This window comes from Phalacrocorax carbo, chromosome Z (assembly GCF_963921805.1).
Source record: "Phalacrocorax carbo chromosome Z, bPhaCar2.1, whole genome shotgun sequence".
In the NCBI taxonomy this organism is placed as follows: domain Eukaryota; kingdom Metazoa; phylum Chordata; class Aves; order Suliformes; family Phalacrocoracidae; genus Phalacrocorax; species Phalacrocorax carbo.
This window is the reverse complement of record NC_087548.1, coordinates 23,536,065-23,555,100: the sequence shown is the minus strand read 5'-3', so window position 1 is coordinate 23,555,100 and position 19,036 is coordinate 23,536,065. Positions and strand designations below refer to the sequence as shown.

The window sequence follows — 19,036 nt, the reverse complement described above, 5'->3', positions numbered from 1 at the left end:
AAATACTATTAAAGGGCACCTCTTAAAAGACTCAGACTAGTTCATTTTGTGCCTGTTGTTTCTGTCCAACCATTCTGGGCTAAAACAGATCTAGCAGTTGCATCCTGAATCTCTAACAGATTCAAATTGATGGCAGCCTATCACTGTACACACTAAGTTCTTCTGGGATACATTTAGCAGGAATTCTGTAGTCAAAAATAATTTACCAGCCACTAGTTTGCACACAATATTGTCTTTAGAGATGGGTACATTTAAAAAGACTACTAGATGACCTAACTTGCCACCTGCACAGCATAACTGACAGGAACTCTGGCCTGAATTCAAATAGCACGAAAGCAGATAAAACTACACAAACAATGTTAGTAGTAGTAGTTATCTGAACCCAGTATGACCTCTTCCTCATATCTTCAAAATGTAAAAATCCAAGAGTTGTCTTAGACTTCTCCACTGGGTCAAACGACCATGTATAACTTCACACTTACCACAGCAACAAAAACTTCAGAGGCACGGCTGGTGGCACATTCACTGTTCCACAGAAATTGACCTGTGGACAGTCTTGCAGCAGCGATGGGAAAGTAATCCACAGGACATTACCCCTTGGTAGAAAGCGGTCAGCTTTCAGGAAGGTGCAAGATACAGGTCTGAAGAGAGGAAATTACAGCAAGCAGCTGATGCGCAGCAGCTTCTGGCCATGCACCCACAGGCAGGATTCTCACCTCCAGCTGGTGTGAAGGTATTTACGTAATGCTTCTGGAGGGCTTTGGCAAGGATGGCAAGTGCAAGTCTGGATTCCTGAACCAGTTCTGCAAAATTCTGAACTTGTGAGCAAATCTGTATGCAAAGAGCTAGGTACATTCTTTTGGGTTTTGGTGGTAGACTGTTTTTGACTCAACACCAGACTTGTGATGAGAACATTCACTCTGAACTGTCTGTTCCATTAAGAAACATCAATCCCAATAAGTTTTAAGCTTGGCAGGTTTAAGGAGATTCACTCAACTGTAGTACAAAAAAAATCCCAGGTTTTTAACCCTCTTTTAAGTCCCTTTCCAATAAAATAATACTTTTTTACTAAGGCAAAAAACATTTTTTCCAGATTAAAGACAAAACATGATCAATTATGAATATAACTTACCCAAGCTTCAAAACTGAACACTTTGGTTTTAGACTGTCTTTAAAGAACACCCTACATTACTCATGGAGATTGTTCTTCTTCCTATTTGCTAGCTTCACATGAGCAACAGCACTGTGCATCGCTCAATACCCTGTTCTGAACAGCCGTTTCCCCCTGATAGTGTTTGTCTTCAGAGTAGCAGAGGAAGTAGGGGTAGAGGTGGAGGAGTTAAAAGAATACAGCCATGATACCACACTAATTGGTACAAAAATTGAAAGACTGATATACCTGACTGCTCTTCATTCTTCTAAGTGGAAAAATGTTCAAGCTGGTACTTCTTTAACAAAACTGGCTTGCAGAAATCATGGTCAGCTTACATTGCTTAACCTGTGATCAGCTTAAAACATTATTTCACAGAAAGAAGACATGCAATTTTATAAGACTGTTAGCAGTGCAACAATGGAGCAGGAAAGACACCAGACTAAGTAACTTCACCTTCCTCAAATAAAAAATATTTGGTTTAGGAGCCAGAGTAAAGGTGTACAATAAACACCACCTGCAGCAGTTAGGAAGGAACTAGACATTTCGATTAGGTTGGAGGTCATGCAGGCTCCCTCCCAGCAGGAGACAACCAAGAGAAGTCAAGTACCCTGCTTAAGTGCTGTGCAACTTAAGGACCTGGACTCTTGCTCATGCATGCCTTAAAGAGTCTGACAGCCACAATTGTCTAGGCAGACCAGTAGGAGGGCTCTAGGAAGTGAATAAGCCGGATCAATCTGTCCACATTGAAGCAGGCTACTGTTGAAAGCGAGCCAGTAATAAGCTTTAAGCTCCCCCACTGCATGCAGTTGAGAAAGCCAAAGCATCCTCTCCCAGACAGGCCAATATAAAGCTCCATAAAATCTCTTTACAGTAAAGGGAAGCCATTTCTGCCCTGAAAATAGACTCATCTGCACTCTGAAGTGTGCAACAGGGCTTCCAATGCACTTTCTTCCTCCACCAGTTATAGGCAAGCTTAGTTCTGCATTAGTTAGGTCCATCTGGAATACAGCACACATCAGCTTTATTTGAGTCCTGAAAACAGATCATTTCAGTAAATATGCCTCACTTACCAGAACAGCTGTCTGCCATTTAGCTTCCACACTAAGCAAGTTATACAAAAGCACCAACTTTCTGCTCAATTGCTGTTCTACTTGGGGAAGCAGTAAAGATACTGGAACTCCACAAAGCTATTTTAGACTCTCAGTGAGGTCCATATCAAAAGTACTCAGTGTACAAGCAATAAGGTTTTCCCCCACCTTTGTGTCAGCCCTACAAACTCAGCTTGAGATCTCCATCATTTCCTTCTCAGATGTTACCACAAGTAATAAAGACCATGCAAGACAACTGAAGTCTCACCATGTCCCTGCAACCTCCAGTGAGATTGCTGAGTGGCAATAGATCAAGAAGCAAAGAGGAGACTCCAGCTCATTCTTAGCTGTGTTGGCTCAGCAGGCCTAACCAGACAAAAAGCTGTGAATACTTACTTTAGCAACTGAAGTCAACTGCTATGAATGAAAATAAACATAGAACATGTTATTTGGTCACCAAACATCTGCATAATAAGCAGAAAAATTGCCTCAAAAGTCTGTGTCATACGTAAGTATGCTGAAGCTCAGCACCATCCCAGAATAAGAGAAAAATATGAACTTTGAAGGCAAAAAGTACCTTTTGCAACAGCTATGCAGACAGAGAAGTGAATACATACAACTGGAGTAAGTAGTTAGGTATTCCCTTTCCTGCACTCTTAAAGTAAACATTTGTCTGGCTTTCTTTTAACCACCGCTGGTGGAGTGTGGGAGGGGTACTCATCACTTGGCCATGGTTTTGTAACACATAGAAACACTGTAGAGAAAGAGATGTGGAAGATGGCTCACTCATACAGACCCAACACACAACCTGGGCTCAGGAAAGGCCCATGCTGCTGTCTCTGGAAAATCAGGCCTCCTTTTGTCAGAAGTGACTTCCCAAGCACAGCAGCCATCTCCTTTCCCCAGGAAGCTGTCAAGGCTTCATGATCACTTTAAGCCAGTCTAAGTGTGACTGACACAGAAAGAAGCCCTGACCTTTTCAGTGTCCCCCTTCTTGCAATCTCCTCTTCCTTGAATGAACAGTAGCATTTTCTTGGCCAATACACCAGGTAAAACTCACCCAGCGAGAACTGAATTCATAAGCAGGCCAGTTCTCTGGTTCACCATGCAGCTCCACAAGCCCTGACATAGGCTGCAAGTTTGAGGACAGCAGTATCCCTTCGACAGCAGCCTGCATTTAAGCCAGCCTAAAGCAACCACATGACTTCAGGGTGAATAACACACAGTGGTCTTCACAGTGTGTGAAGTTCACAAATGACAATCACAAAACATTTCCAAAACACAAGGTTATAAGCACAGCAATGCGCATTTTCTGTTCTAAGAGTTGCACAATGAGGCACAGAGCAGTAACGAGTCACAGCATAGCAAGTGAGTCAGTTATTTCATTTACCATATTCATGACCAGAGTATTTCACAATGGAAAACATTTATTTTGATAAGCCTGTTTCACAGCCAAACCCTGGAGGAGTTCACTGAGTGACAAGGAGCAAGTTGGCTGAAATGGGCTCTTGGAGAAGGACTCCTGTGCTCACAACCACGCTGTGCTGCTGTATCAGCAGCCTTCCTTAGGGTAGCAGGCTTGGCCAACCAGGAATGTGCCCCCTCCCCAGAAAAAGGGAGGGGCAAGAGTGATAACAATGCTAAATTGTAACTGCAAATATAGTTTTAACTTCTCTCAGAGCACAGGTTTATGGCCTCTGTCATTTACAATATTTGTGAAGCAACCTAAGGTTACCAGCCTTAGAAAGAAGATAGACAAAAGGCTTGTATTTTAGCTTTAAACCCATATTTACGAAGACTATAGAACTACTGGTCTCAGCCTTTGATCAGCACCTTTACAACACAGCTGGGGTTTTGTAGACCAGTACAAGAGCCTCTGAACAGCTGACATGCACAGCTCAAGCTAATGGAAGCACTGCATCACTGCACCAGCATGCCCACGTCAGGGCTAACAAGCTGTAACCACCACACTGGACACTGCTATTAGACACATATACTGCTAGCAAACCTCACAACAGCCCCTTGCTTACACATATATTCATTCCTGTGGAAAAGCGAACTGACCAAGGGCCCAGCAGTGCTTCTGCCTGTGGAAAAGGAGCTGCTTGGTGCCTGGAGCAGGGTGCCAGGGCACTGAGCTGCAGGGGATGAGCCCAAAGGTCCCTCCCTCCACCCTATCCTGAATGTGCTGCTGTCAACTTACACTATTTGTACCCAGCTACTGATGGAAGATTAAATTACAGGCTACTTCTGCAGCAGCCCCACCCCCAGCCCACCCTGCAAACACATCCTTCCCACTCTACTTCTGGCACTTCAAACCAGCATCAGCTGCACTCTTATGCTGCTGACTTCCCCACCTCATTCACTCATTAACTTACAGTTGAGATGCTCATGTTCTGTCACAACACCACCTGTCCCACATCACCATCTTCTCACTCACACTGCCAAGCCATTGAGTACACCAAGGCCATTGCTGGTTCCAGTACGGTGCATCCCACTTGGATGCCTCTCACCAAGGGTTCCCACTGGAGACCTTTTCTGGATGCGTTTCAGGATTTGGATTCCTTTACCCTTCAGCACTTACAAAAATCGATGACTCCTCTCCCAGAACTTTTAACCTTTACCGGCTTTTGTGGTTCTTCTTTTACTTCCTAAAAATCACAGCTTACTGTCTCACTGCACAGTCATCCTCCTCTGCTTCCTCCTTTCCACAGTGTTTCTCAACACTTTACCTCTACTTCTTAGCTTCCTTCTGTTATTTAAGGAGAGAGGGGAAGATGGACCTCATATGCAGGATTCACTGAAGTGCATGCCCATGATTCATGTCTCTTCCCATTCGGCCAGTCTAATATTTTAGTACCTATCATTTCACACTTTGAGTAATCAGGAAGTAGCAGCTTTGACTTTACTGCCATCTTGCTCCTTTCACACTTACTCCACATGCTGGAAGTATTCAGTCTTCTGACCACATCAGTACCCTTCCTTATCCCTCTGAGTATATACAAGTCCTTCCTTTTAAACCCAGCAAAACTCTGGATCTCTTACCTACTGAGATTACAATGCTCGCATTTGTCCTACATTTCCAGTCTTTACCATTTATCTTCTACCCTTATCAACATCAGGTTTGTCTTCCACATGGCCTCCTATCCACAGGAAAAACTTCTCCAGTTCTTCTGATCACCACTGTGGCAACTCAGACAATTCTCTTCCTCTTTCCCCTTCCTATTTCCTACCTTGGTCTAAAGAAATGCCTAGTAAAGCTGTGCGTCACTCTTCACTAGATCCCTGTCTTTCCACACTGTACCCCCAATCCTTATTCCCAGGTCAGAATAATAATAGAAATGCAGTGCTTTCTGAAAAAAGAGTGTTTCCTTTGTGCATTTTATTTATAAAATTGAAATTGGGATGCAAGATTGAAAAAAAGAGAGAGAAAACCCCATTCAGCAACCAAGCACCACGCAGCCGCTCACTCACTCCCCCCTGGTGGGACAGGGGAGAGAATCAGAAGAGTAGAAGTGAGGCAACTCATGGGTTGAGATAAAGACAGTTTAATAGGTAAAGCAAAAGCTGTGCACAGAAGCAAAGCAGAACACGGAATTCATTCACCACTTCCCACGGGCAGGCAGGTGTTCAGCCATCTCCAGGAAAGCAGGGCTCCATCACATGTAACGGTTACTTGGGAAGACAAACGCCATCACTCCAAACATCCCCCCCTTCCTTCTTCCTCCCACAGCTCTATATGCTGAGCATGACGTCATATGGTATGGAATGTCCCTTTGGTCAGTTTGGGTCAGCTGTCCCAGCTGTGTCCCGTCCTGACTTCTTGTGCACCTGGCAGAGCATGGGGAGTTGAAAAAGTCCTTGACCAGTGTAAGCACTACTTAGCAACAGCCAAAACATCTCCTCGTTATCACCACTGTTTCCAGCAAAAATCCAAAACATCGCCCCATACAAGCTACTGTGAAAAAAATTAACTCTATCCCAGCTGAAACCAGGACAAGACACTTCATAACTTTAAATGTATTTTACTGCCTCAAAAGCTACAGGACAGCTAAGTTAGTTTGCCAACCTGCTTTCCATTTTGGAAGCTTTGTTTCATTTTGTAGGAAAGAATCTATTAGTTTCCATGCCTTTGATAATACCTGTTGAAAATAGACCACACAGAGGGAGTAGTCATTCAGACTATATCCTCCCCTCCTTAAATACACCTCTTCAGGGATCTGCCAGTATCTTTGACCTCTACCTTATCTCAGGCACCACCACCTCCCACTTCTCTTCCTGGCTTCTCAGCTACAAAGGTCAACTCAGCATTTTACTACCTCTCTTCTCTTCAAGTACATCATATTCAAGGAGCCAAACTTTTGTTTACTCCTAAACACTTCTTCACTCCTGCCACCAAACAGCCACTTATATTTATCATCTACATAACCACCTAGAAATCAAGCCTGTAAATTATTACCAGGATACATTACAATGTAAAGTTTGATCACTGAAAACTGTCAGTAAAAATGAGTGGTATGCTGCTTCTAAAATTTTTAAGTAGCACTAATCAAGTTATTCTGAGCTTCCTTATCCCATCAGATTGCCATGGCATCTGCTACATCAAGTCCCATTCCTATGCACTGCCTACCATTCATGCATTAGTAGCACTTTTAGCTGAAGTCACCTCTATTATTCATGCATTTGACGAGGAAAGCTGCATGGTGATGCTCTCACGTATCATGACTTGCAATAACAAAAAGCTAAAAAGCAGCTACACATTTTATGTCATGCTCAGACCTCTGCTCTAGAAGAAGCAAAACTGAAGTTTCATGCTTCTGTGCAATATAGCTACGCTAAATCCAGGCAGATAAAGAATATAATGGACTTTATATTTTATCCCCAAGACACTAACTGTAGTCAGTTTACAAGGCTTCAGTTTACAACCTAAATCAATGGAGAAACTGACACTCATTTTGCGTGTACAACAGCAGCAGCACAGCCAGTTGTCATTGGTCATAACAGTATTTCAGAATAAATGTGTTCCAGGTTTCCTTCCTTTAGCTAATATATTAAACAATTCATTTAGACTATTGATTTTTCCCTGCTTTTGAACTTTTAAATCAGCAGGCACAGCAGAATTGTCTTGAGGAAGCACAAGCCATGCTTAATGTAGTCACTGAGGCCAGCTTTGTAAATATGCAAACCAGTGTTTTACTAAGACTACTTTTGACCGTCGCAAAGCAGTGCATTGTATTCCACAAACAGGAGAAGCATCGTAAGTGCTTCATTGAGACAACTGCTGTGCAAGTAATCAAGAGTTTACTTTAAGGTTCTCTGCTCAACTTTGCTGATTTGCTCACATTTTCCAGAAGATTCCAGGAAGATTATCTGTAGACTTATTTGTTAATTCCTAACAATTCAAACATTTCTTGTAAAAAAAAAACCACAAACAAAAAACCCCAACACACTATCTGCCATCCTTTCAGAACAAAGCTACCAGTAAGTGGTAAAAATGACCAGCCACCAAGCATACAAAAACCTGAACACCACACTATCTACATTTACTTTTACTTTCCATAAACATTCTATCAATCCCATCGTTAATTACCAAATATGGACTGGTGCTCCATGAACTTTATGCCAGTCAAAATATCAAAGCTGAACATAGAAATTAAATACTGGTAGTAACGTTCACCAGCTGCTCTTGACAGGGTAAGCTAAAAGCTGATCTGCTGAAGAGAGTTTGTGCTGCCGCTATGCCCTGTACATGTAGCTGAACACTGCCATGTGGGGAGAAGGCAGGCCACTAGGATAAAATAAGAAAGAGTCAAACTTTAAGCATAAGGAAACGAATCCAAGACAGCCAGTGCTGGTAAAAGCCTTTAACCCAATACCTTGCTTTTAACACAAGTTTAAAAATACAAAAATAATTAGAATACATGCAAATTTGATCCTCTACTGTATTACAGATTGTAAATTTGTCTCACACTTTATAGAGCAGCTTATCCAATTTTAAGTGCCTCAACAGTTGAATGTTCTTTATTTCATTAGTCAGTATAAATTAAACATTGTAGTCAGCTGCACAATTCCTGAAGTTCCTGCACTGTATTTGCATTACTACCGGCTGTCAGTAACCAGTTAGCAGCTAAACTTGGCAAGCGTACAACAAAGTGCCTCATTTCTTAGAAGTCATACAGCTATGTAACATTTTATTTTCCCAGCCTTTAAAATTATCATTTGAATACAATTAACTTTTGTCCAAAATAAAGACAAATATATATATTAACACTTACTTCTATGAAATTTCTTTCTATCATGCCATTTTCCTCCATTTATTTTTCCAACAATCCCATAACGTATTAAATATCTGACATCAATTAACAATGAAAGATGACTTATGTAAACAGGCAGGTTGTTAAATAAAGCAAGACAAAAGGTAAGTCACCTGAATTTTTAGCACATTAATTCAGCAAATTAACTTCCGATTTATCTGATCAGCCAGCTCTACTAGTGTGAATTTAAACTTACTGGCAGGTTTTACTGCACCCTTCCAATTAACGTCAGAGTTTCTCAGCCATTGCCCATGCATTTCCAAAGCAAAAATTTCCAAATATTTCAATGCTGTCAAATGTACTCATTTACAAGGAGTAAAGGGTTAGAGCAGAAAATGATTAAAAAAAATTAAGCTCTCCTTTTTAAAGCGTGTGATGCTCTGCATCACAATTACCTTAAAATATACTCTAAACACTGTTAAAGATTCCCCTCTCACAACTTGTGTTTCATTTTTCAGAAGGATTTAATGAAGTGTTAGTAAAAATCCCACATTTGAAGACACTTCAGTCTATACTGAATTGTGTCAAACAAGAAAGTCTTTTGTACGACTGCTCAGCTCCTACAGCAAGCCTTTTATCAGTTCTGACTTAACCACAAAGGAATTCTCTACACTGTAGTTACTATTAGAAGGCTACGCTCCTCTGGTCTGTTTGCACATTTGCAGAATTAAGTCAGAAAAAACTATTTTAAGATAGCGACTTACATCACAAGTTTTCTAGACATCCTGGTCTTCAATAGCAGGGCCAAGGCAACAAAGATTGGACATGTATTGCCGCTTCATCAGAGAATAGCAGGGTAACGCACCACAAGGGCATCACGTAAATTATGGTAATTGGCATGTAGCTAGAAGAACGCAAACCAGCATGCAGTACCAGCCAAGATCTCTAGTGATGCAGGTCACAGAAGGATATGAAACCATGTCAAGGGCTGCATACCTATCCAACTGAGAGATGCATTTTACATAGGTAGTCTTAGTGAGAAGAAAAAGTGGAAGGTCAAGGAGACAGATCTCGCAGAAACAACAAGCGCAGTTGTTGGACAGTACTCAAGTATTCACATGCTGTCAGGCTGACTGCATTCCAAGCAATCAGAATTCGCATTAAATCTGTGCCCTTGTTGCACATAAAAGCTTTTTAAAATTTCAAATTAGTTCCTGTCACAGATAGCATATTCATAAATTAGGATAGCTTTTGTCAGTTAAAATGGTGTGGTCATTTTTTCCCTCCCTTTTTAAAGATGCAGTAAATTCTCCCACCTAATCCCCACAGAAAACCAGCCAAAGAAAAAGCAAATTAAAGTATGCCAGCTGTATTCCTATACTACCACAACATTGTACTCGTGTTACACTACTACAAAACTTCACTGTTTGTCTTGACATAACTAGATTACCTAGACAGCAGGTGACGTTAAAATTAGACCCATGCAGACATATCTTTTAGCATGCCATCTAATATACTTTGTCCTTCACCAGTAAAAATTGTTGCGTGTGATAATATACTTTTCACTCAAAGTACGTTAAATTTTTTAAATTAGAACTTTAACTGAGTCTTATGCAAGGGTTCAATTTTAACAGGTTCATTTCAAGCAAACAACAGGACAAAACGCAGTATTTTTACAGTACTCATTTTTAAGGAAACCAGTTTGTCCAATGCTGACTTTTAAATAGTTCCAACCTACCCTCACACACGGATTTTGCTTTTAATTGCTTACTTCTGAAAGTTAGAGTACAGGGAGAGAAAGAGCACAAGCAGGCATCAGTTGCTAGCATGACAACTGGCTCAAACTCAAGAACTGCTACTTACCAAAACATCTGATCATATACAGAGATGGAATCATTTTCTAAAAGAGAAAGCAAGCATTGAAAGTGGAAGCAAGGAAAGCCTTGAAGTTAGGGGAAAAATGAAACATAAGGAACAGGAAAAACAACCTAAAACAAACCATGAAAAATTGTTAGGTGAACCCAATATCTAACTCTTGTATAGAAGATTCCTTGGTTTAAAAACTGTGATGGGAAGTGATGTACTATTCATTTTCTCCTAAAAAACTAAATTAATTGTAAAGCAGTACTGACACTGTCCTATTATTTATCCTACCATTCATAATTACATAGAAAAACAGTATAAAGTTTTATTTTCATATCTTGAAATCACTCTAAAATGCTTACTTTCTCTTAAAATACAGATTAGATATTTTTAGAAATATCTGCAAAAAGGCAGGAGCCAATTTACAAAGTTTTCCACATTAGTGATCTGGTCTTGAAAGAAAGCTTTTTTCCACCTTTTCCCTCCCCCCCTTTTTTAGGGTTTCCAAAGAAATTATTCAAGGTCAAGGATAGTACATCCGAGCACACAAACTGAAAATAGCTTGCACATTCCATAATTAATGCATTGCATTCCAAATCTAAGAAGGAAACTGAAGTGCATTCAGATGTCTCCCTTTCAGGAAGAAATATTTTAAAATTAGTTTACTTGTTTCTGCTCCAAAACTTGGAAATATTAGTAGTTATTTCTTAAACCAAACTGAAACTGGAATCAATGAAGATATTTTCGCAAGACTCTACTAGTCTTGGAACTAAGTCAAAAAAAGTCCAGCAAAAAGTGAGACATCATTTGTTTACTCCCCTACTACAATATTGTATTCACAAATTCTGGATTACTTGTTTTAGTCATACATTCCTAACCAAACCCCACTGTCAGGCTGACTGCAGAAGAAGCTACGCTTATTCCTTCAGCATGTCAGCAGACAAACTTCTCCTCAAACAGGCAAAGTTTAACACAACCTTCTCCCCTTGGAAAAAGGTCACTACACATACCAAGACAATTTGGTGCCACAGGACACCGAGAAGTTTATGCAAAACACAGAGCTTGCATCTCCACAAATTACAGCCTTCGTTTTGTCACACGACTTAGTATTATTTGCATTAAATAAAAATTTATTACTAAATCCATGAATCCTACAGGTTTCATCAACAATTAGATCTATACTGCATACCTCAGTGAACATCATAATGTCTGCTAAAAGGCACATTTCAACTCACAGCACAAAAACATTTGTGCCAGCTTCGCTAACAAAGTACTTGGTGTGGTTTTATCAACAGAAAGGTGTTTCACATTATGCTGTTGGCACTCAAACAACTAAACCTTGAAGAAAATTACTTTTGTTTTATTTGCTCCACAATTTCATGTTATTTCAAGTAAAGATGGCTAGAAAGAATAAATTATTATTAACTATAATCATCCATTAAAACAATCTGAAATTTCCTGCCTACAATACACATTCCACAAGAGTTACATGTAGCAGTTACCAACATGGTCTTGTAATACTTTCTCTTCTTCCTGGTGAAAAAATGACTCTCCTGGTTTTGAAGGTAATCATCAACCTTTAGCTCATATTTTAAAAAAAGGAAAAGGGGGTAAAATAATCAGCTGTAGCAATAGATGACAAAAGCACCTGAGTCAGAAGATAAAACGGCGGGGGCGGGGGGCGGTAGGGATTGCAAGTTTTCAACTTCATTTAATAACCAACAAAAGAAACATCCAGGGAGCTCCAGCCATTATTTTACACTTGAGAAATTTTACTTTGTTGTTATCTAAAAAATATTTTGGTTACATCCCCCTGATCACACATCACTGAGGGGCTTCAGAAAAATGAGTCTGCAGCTCTACACTGACAATGCTGTTTGGCTGAACCCCCTTCTACCGACAAGGCAGTTTTCTAGCTCACAATATTAACATTAAATTCTAGAGTTGTGGTAAGTGCCAGTCAATTAATTCTTTACATTATTTTCCTTCCCTAGGAGCCTCTTCCCTCCAACTCACTCCCTTGCCATTCATACCTAAGAGGCACGACTACCATGATTACAAAGCCTCATGCTGCTGTGGAAAGGATGGTAAAGCCTTAAAGGAAGACCTATGAGCAAGCAGGGTCTGTACAACAAAGACAAACCGACCTCAAATTACAGACAGACAAGGATACTCTAGGAGTACTTACATGACATATCAAAAAACCACTTCAAGTACCTCTAATGCAGATGGCAGCTACAGCGGTAAAGCCAAGCTTTACAGCACTACAGTGAAGGCACTCTCCATCTTTCCTCAAGCTAGAAGAGTCATACCAGCAGAGGCACATGGGGTTTTTTTTCTTCTCCTAGAATAGCTGCATCAAGGTTTCTCGCCAGGTCAACTGTGCTATTGGAGGATCACACCTCTTCCTAACCTTGACAGCTGTAGCTGTGACGACAACCCAGTACTATATACTAATTCAGAACTAACCTCAGACACCAAATATACACTTCACCATCTAAAACTGTCTGCTTGCTCCTGGCATCTTCACAAACTTGGCCAAATGAAACACAGACAATTTCTAATTTTCCTTCCAGATTGTTGTATTTATTCACAAACTGCTTTCATGTTTAGACTGTAATTTTTACTAAAAATACTTGGTTTGAAATAAATGAATAACATATATGATTGAAAAAGCTCTGTTTTGAGCAGTTGAAAAGGTTTGCTTTGGAAGCCCACATTCTGGTTTGTTCGGGGTTTTTTGGTTTGTTTTTTTTTTTAATAAATTGAAGAAAATCCTTCATGTCTAATTGAAACATATCAAAAAGCTATAAAAACATGAATAAATTAAATGCAAATGGACTTTTGAAGCCAACTTCTTTGGAGAAAAATCTTTCAAAATTAAGTGATGGTAATTATGCTAGGACAATATCATTCAACTTCAATATAGGCTAGCACACAAATTTACTGCTTGATTACAAGAACATCAGTTGTGCGTATCACTAACATTGTCTTCCTTTTATTTAGGATTTTCCTTTCATCACACACGAGATGAAGCTGGGGTGGCACCAAGCAGGATGACATGAAGATTTTCAACACAGCATAGACACAAGGTTTTTAAAACTCTCCCACTTAAGTTGCCATGATAAAATTGTCTGAATGTTTATTCACGGCTAAAAAATGAAATAAAAGTAAAATTCAGAAGCAAATGGTTCCATTTAACTCCACTGAGCTGGAATGTATATGTCTCCCTCAGAACTCAAACCCTGCATTCCCTGTTTATAGTAATACTCAGAGTTACAAGTAAAGCTGTTAGAATTGATATGTAATAAAATGTACTTTGTCCAATAACTAGACTTTTCCATAGTACAATAGTAAACATTTACAGAGTTTCCATTACTCATACTGCAAAGAACAACTTCACATTTATATGGTCACTAAACATGCACTTACATAAACTCAACGTTAAGTTTTCCTCAGTGCTACGTATTCAGCCTTATTATATGGAACCAATTCCATCCTCCACCCAATATAACTCACTCGAGTTGAATTGGCTTGAACAGTTGCACCTTTCTGCTTCACAAGGAATATCTGGCTGGCAAGAGCCAGCATAATGACACAGCTACCTACCCAAATTGCACAAGAACTTTCCTACAGCAGGACCCAGCCTACCCAAGTGCTCCAAGACTCCCTCGCCAGGCAAGCCAAAGGCTCCTGTCAGAACAACTGACATGTTTCATATCATCAGTTTCCACTACTATTTTTGCACAGCCTTCCAAAGGAGGCTCACATAAGGGTGGGGGAACAAAGCAAGTGTATTTTCAGCAATAGGTATAGCATTTGTTTGGAATGCCTTTAAGGGCTCCAGAAGCAGCAGTCAACACTTCAGTTGTATTTATGCATATTTTCTTTCTTCACGCTGACCCTTGCCAACATTACTCAATGCTCCCCCCTTTTCGAAGCTGTACAAAAAGTTACTTTTTTTTTTTCTTTCACAACTACTCACTGAGGCCTATTCCACTGCTGAAAGCAAGTGAAGCAAAGCCCATGCTGGGTGTCTGTCTCCTAGAGAAGATTGCATCTTTTATTTATCGCCCCTTGGCTTTATTTTCACAGTGAATTCCTGGCTTAAATGTAGTCAGCCAAGAAACCCTCCCTATGTGCACTCCTGTCATTCCTCATCGCTTGCAAACAGAATCAAGTGCAAGCAAAAGGGGAAAAAAATTATCTCAGCACCGCCAACCAAACTAAAAAAGCCTTACTCCTGGTTTTATCGCTCCTAAAGCGCCACAGATGCACCTCAGACCTTTGGAAAGAGAAAGCCAAGAGATGAAACTTGTAAGAAAGTTAATTAGATCAAAAAAAAAAAAAAATTGAACTCCCCCTAGGCAGAAGGGAAGGGCACTAAGCCTAGGAGCAGGGACACAGCTTCCCTTCGGGGAAAAAAATTGATGGCACCTTTGCAAGCTGCCCGCCAAACCGAACCCGCAGCGGGCAGGACTGAGGTTTTGGGAGGGGAGGAGTGGGGATCCCGGCGTCCCCCCCACCCCGAGCTGCCGCCGCTAACAAAAGGCGAGCAGCAGCCTCTTTTGTCTGGCTTCTCCTTTTCGGGGGAGGAGGAGGGGAAGCAACAGAAAACTGAGGGGAGAAAAAAAAAAAAAAAAGACACAAATAAACATGAAAATGAGAACAAAGTGGCCGGGTCGCACAAAGAGCATCACCCACCGGTGGGGGCGGCTGTCTGCCGGGGGCGAGGGGGGGAGCCCCACCGGTCGGGGGGGAAGCCGCCCCCGGCAGACAGCGCTCCCCCCCCCCAAAAAAAAAAAAAAGCGGGGGATACCCACTTCTGCAGCCCTTTATACCCAGGCATGGAGGGGTTAACCAGGGGCGTCCGCAGCGGGTGAAGAGCAGCGGCAGGCGGCGGGGCTGGGGTGGGGGGGGGGAAGAAGGAGGAAGAGAAGGGGGGAGTATTGTTTCAGGAGGAGGAAAAGCAGCGCTCCCCCCTTCCCTTGTCACGAAGCGGCTCATCCCAAAGCAACCCCCCCCAACACCCCCCAGGCGGGGCGGATCGCCCTCCCTCCGGCTCGCCGCCGCCGCTGCCCTAGAAATGCCTTTGTTCGCGGATCTCCCCCCACCACCACCCCCCGCCCCCGCACACCCGCTGCCGGGGTCTCGCACCGCTTTTATATCTTTATTTTGGACCGTGGCGCATCCCGCCCCCCCGCCCCGGCTCCTTCCCCCGCCGGCCGCCCTTCTGCTGATTCATTTCCACCGGCGGTCCCCCCGGGATGGGGGGGCGGCTTCTCCTTGCTATTGTGGCTCGGGGTAAGGCGATGACCCGGATTACCGGGGGTGGGCGCTGGGAGGTGGCAGAGCCAAACGGGATTACACGGGATGGATTACCGGGAGCGGGCACGGCGCGGCGGGGGGGGGGGCTGGGGGAGGGTGGTCGAGTTAAAGGGACAGGCGGGGGGGCGGCCTGGCGGCGGGGTCCGCAGCCGTGTCACGCCGAGCGAGGGAGGAAGGGAGGGAAGGAGTAACTCCGTGCCCCGGCTGCGACCGGGAGGAGGCCGGCGGAGGAAGTTGCCCGGCCCGCATGAACGGCCGGGGAGCGAAGGGCTTGTACGGGCTGGGCCGCGGGGGTGGGGTGGGGGGGCGGCTCCGGGCCCCGCGGGGGGTGCCGGGGGAGGCTCCGACCGCCGGGGCGGCGGCGGACGGGCGGCAGCCCCCCAGCTGCCGAGCCGGTGACAGGGAGACCCGCGTCGGGGGAGGCTGGCGGCGCCCTGCCCGGCTGACGGCGGTGGCCTGGCTCCGGAGCGCGGCCCCGGCCGGTGACTCACCGACTTGCAGGACGTTATCGACGCAGCCGCCGTCGAGCAGAGCGATGCCCCTGCGGAAGGGCAGGCGGTTCTCGTCGGCGGCGGCGTCCGCTGCCCCGCCGGGCGCTGCGCCGGCCCCCCCGGGGGCGGCGGGGTCCTCGGCGCCGGTGTTGAAGGAGGAGTACATGCAGATCTCCCTCTCGCTGCGGGGGAAGGACCAGTAGACGATCCTGCGCTGCACCGGCTCCGGGATCCGCTCGAACCGCTCCTCCACCCGCTGGAAGGGCCATTTCTCCGCCACCTTGCGAGCCGCGATGTCCAGCAGGGACTCGGGGCTCTGGGTCTTGCCGAGCGGCAGCAGCCCCAGGGCGGCGGCGGCGGCGGCGGAGGAGGGTCCGGCGCAGAGCGCCCCGCCGCCGGGTCCGGCGCCGCCCGCCCGCTGGCCCGGCCTGCACCCGGAGCCATAACCGGGTCTGCAGCAGAGGCGCTTGGCGGGGGGAGGGAGCTGACCGCGCTCCGCCATGATCGCGCCGCTTCTAAGCGAGCGGCGGAAGTGGCTGTACCCTATAAACGGCTCCAGGAAGGCAGCGAGCGGCCGCGAGCCCCCCCTCGGGACACGCCCCCCTCCGACCTTATATGGCGATGGGGGCGGTGTCGGACGCACGGCCTACGGCGGGCACCGCCCTAATATAGCGAGGGGGCGGTGCCTTACGCAAATCACCGCCACAAACGTAAATAGAACGCTCCTGCTTCCCCCCCGCTTCCCCCCTCCCGCTGATGTCACGAGCGCAAGCCCGGGCGCGCCCCTCGCGCGCGTGGTGGGAAAAGGGGGCGTGGCCGGCGGCGCTCCCCCCCCCCCCATATGAGGAATGGAATGCGGGGGCGTGGCCGTCGCCGCCTCAACCCCCGTCACTTCTGCTGGGAAAGCCGGAAAATACGGTAACGACCGCGGGCGGAAAAAGGGGCCCGCGCTGGGGGAAAAAAAAAGGCCTGGGCTCCCGTCTCTGGGGCAGGAGCCGGGATGGGCGCCCGCCTCGCCCCAAGCCCGTGAGGCACCTCAGTGAAGCGTCATCCCCCTCTATTAGAGGTATTACGGTAGCAGCGTGCGGGACCGGCGCGCGCGCCGCGGGCGGGTGTGCAACCCGGTTCCAAGCCGGCGGCAGCCGTTTCGTTTTGCAGGTGATGGTGCTTGGATCGATCCCAAAGGTGAGGTCTGGTCGCCGCAGACCGGCGGGTGAGTCGGTGGGAGGCCGTGGCGCTGGCCGGGGTGTGGGAGGGGTCCCGCGGGAGGACGCCCGTCCCGCTTCGTCGTTAGTGGGCAGGGAGTGCTGCAGCAAAGCGTGAGGACGAAAGGATGCTTTTTATTTTCCTTTCTTCGTTAAAAAACATGCCGTCCGGGAGCGTGCCGGCACCTCAAGTTAAATGGCCTTCCTGAGGGGGAGGTGCGTGGCGGGGGAATGGGACAGTGAACGGCAGCGGCAGGCAGAGGATGTCAGGCTGCCGCAAAGCGCCGGGTAAACACCAAATGCTACCCCTGCTTGTAGCAAAGGGAGTTCTGGCCCAAATTGGCTACGTGAAACATTCTGAACGTACTGCACGACACGTATCAGGGCTTGCGAATAAAGCCGATACTCTCTTTCCTCTGGAGGGAGACTTCCATGTACCATTTTAGAACAATCAACGTTTTTTATTAATTAAATGTTTTGTAACTTTGGCTTGGAAATGGCCTTTTTGGCGACTCACAGTTGAAAACAACACCTGCTCCCCTGGCTCGGGTTTGACAATGAAGCAGCACCTGCTAGCATGCAATGCAGAAGCCGTAATTTGAGCGCCTGGTGGCTTCATCCACGCAGGCTGGTTTACCCAGCTAGACTACATTTTCCATGATGCAACGCAAGCCTGCAGCTGGGAGGTGCGCCGCGGGGAGGTGGCTTCACCAGGGAATGCAGCGAAAGAACGTCAAGTCTGTCAAGATCTAAGGAGTACGAGTAACGCCGAGTTGACTGGAAACTTAACATCTACGTTTTGTGTCCGCCAAAACTCCAGGCGAGAACAATAGCTGGCTTGCTGAACAGACGACTGAAGAGCTTTGCAGAAGCTGCATTTGCCATTAAAAATGGATGGGGCATTGAATAAACTGTGTCAGACTTGCTAACATTTTAAAGCATCAGCAGACACCCGAAGATGTTTTAGAATGAGCAGGCATTGGCTTTTCTGTATGTTTGTAAGCTCGTATCAGTAGAGTTGATTTGAAATTTTGCAGGTAGAGAGTTGTTTTACACCTAGGGCTACAATGTTTTTTTGCTTTCTCCGCGGTCCATTGCTCATACTGAGAAAATGCCTGATGTTTTTTAACCAAAGAGTTTATACTGCAGACTACAGACAGGGCCTAAACTATGTTTTGTATAGTTCATTTTTTGTACATAAAACAAGTCGTTTTTTTTGGGGGGGGGGATCATGAGAGCTACCTTCTGGGTGAGAAATGAGTATAAACTGGTGCTTGGGCTTCTGAGAATAGACAGCTCAAAACAATTAGTTACTCTTCAGGTGCCAGTTTCAAGAGTCCACAGATATATTGCTGGGGTATTGACTGGCTTCTTCCTCATTTTAGGCATATATTTTTAAAGTGGTCTACTGGATTTATAAACTTAACTCCAGCTAAATTTTGGAGGCGTTAGGGAGCCTGAATGCTAAAGGCCAGAGATGAGTGCGTAGTAGTTCCTGTACTATTAATATGGTATTGATTTCAGTATTGCTGAAAGCAGAGAAATGGAATGTGTAGAAGGTAAAAAAGAACTTCATGATTGCATGTGTATGACAGCAGAGGAAAATCAGATTTAGTTTTCACCCCATCACTTACTCTTTGTTAATAATTATTCA

General features: G+C 44.8%; 1 protein-coding gene across 2 annotated transcripts in view; it reads right to left on the bottom strand.

Moving 5' to 3' along the window:
* ZSWIM6 (zinc finger SWIM-type containing 6) overlaps positions 1-16,695 on the bottom strand; it is a 118,401-nt gene extending 101,706 nt beyond the window's left edge. For both annotated transcript variants that reach the window (XM_064439603.1, XM_064439604.1), the window contains exon 1: positions 16,178-16,695. In XM_064439603.1, the coding sequence (XP_064295673.1) occupies positions 16,178-16,679 (502 nt within the window). In that variant the 5' untranslated portion in view covers positions 16,680-16,695. The remainder of the gene's footprint in view (positions 1-16,177) is intronic.
* Between the last annotated feature and the right edge of the window lie 2,341 nt (positions 16,696-19,036).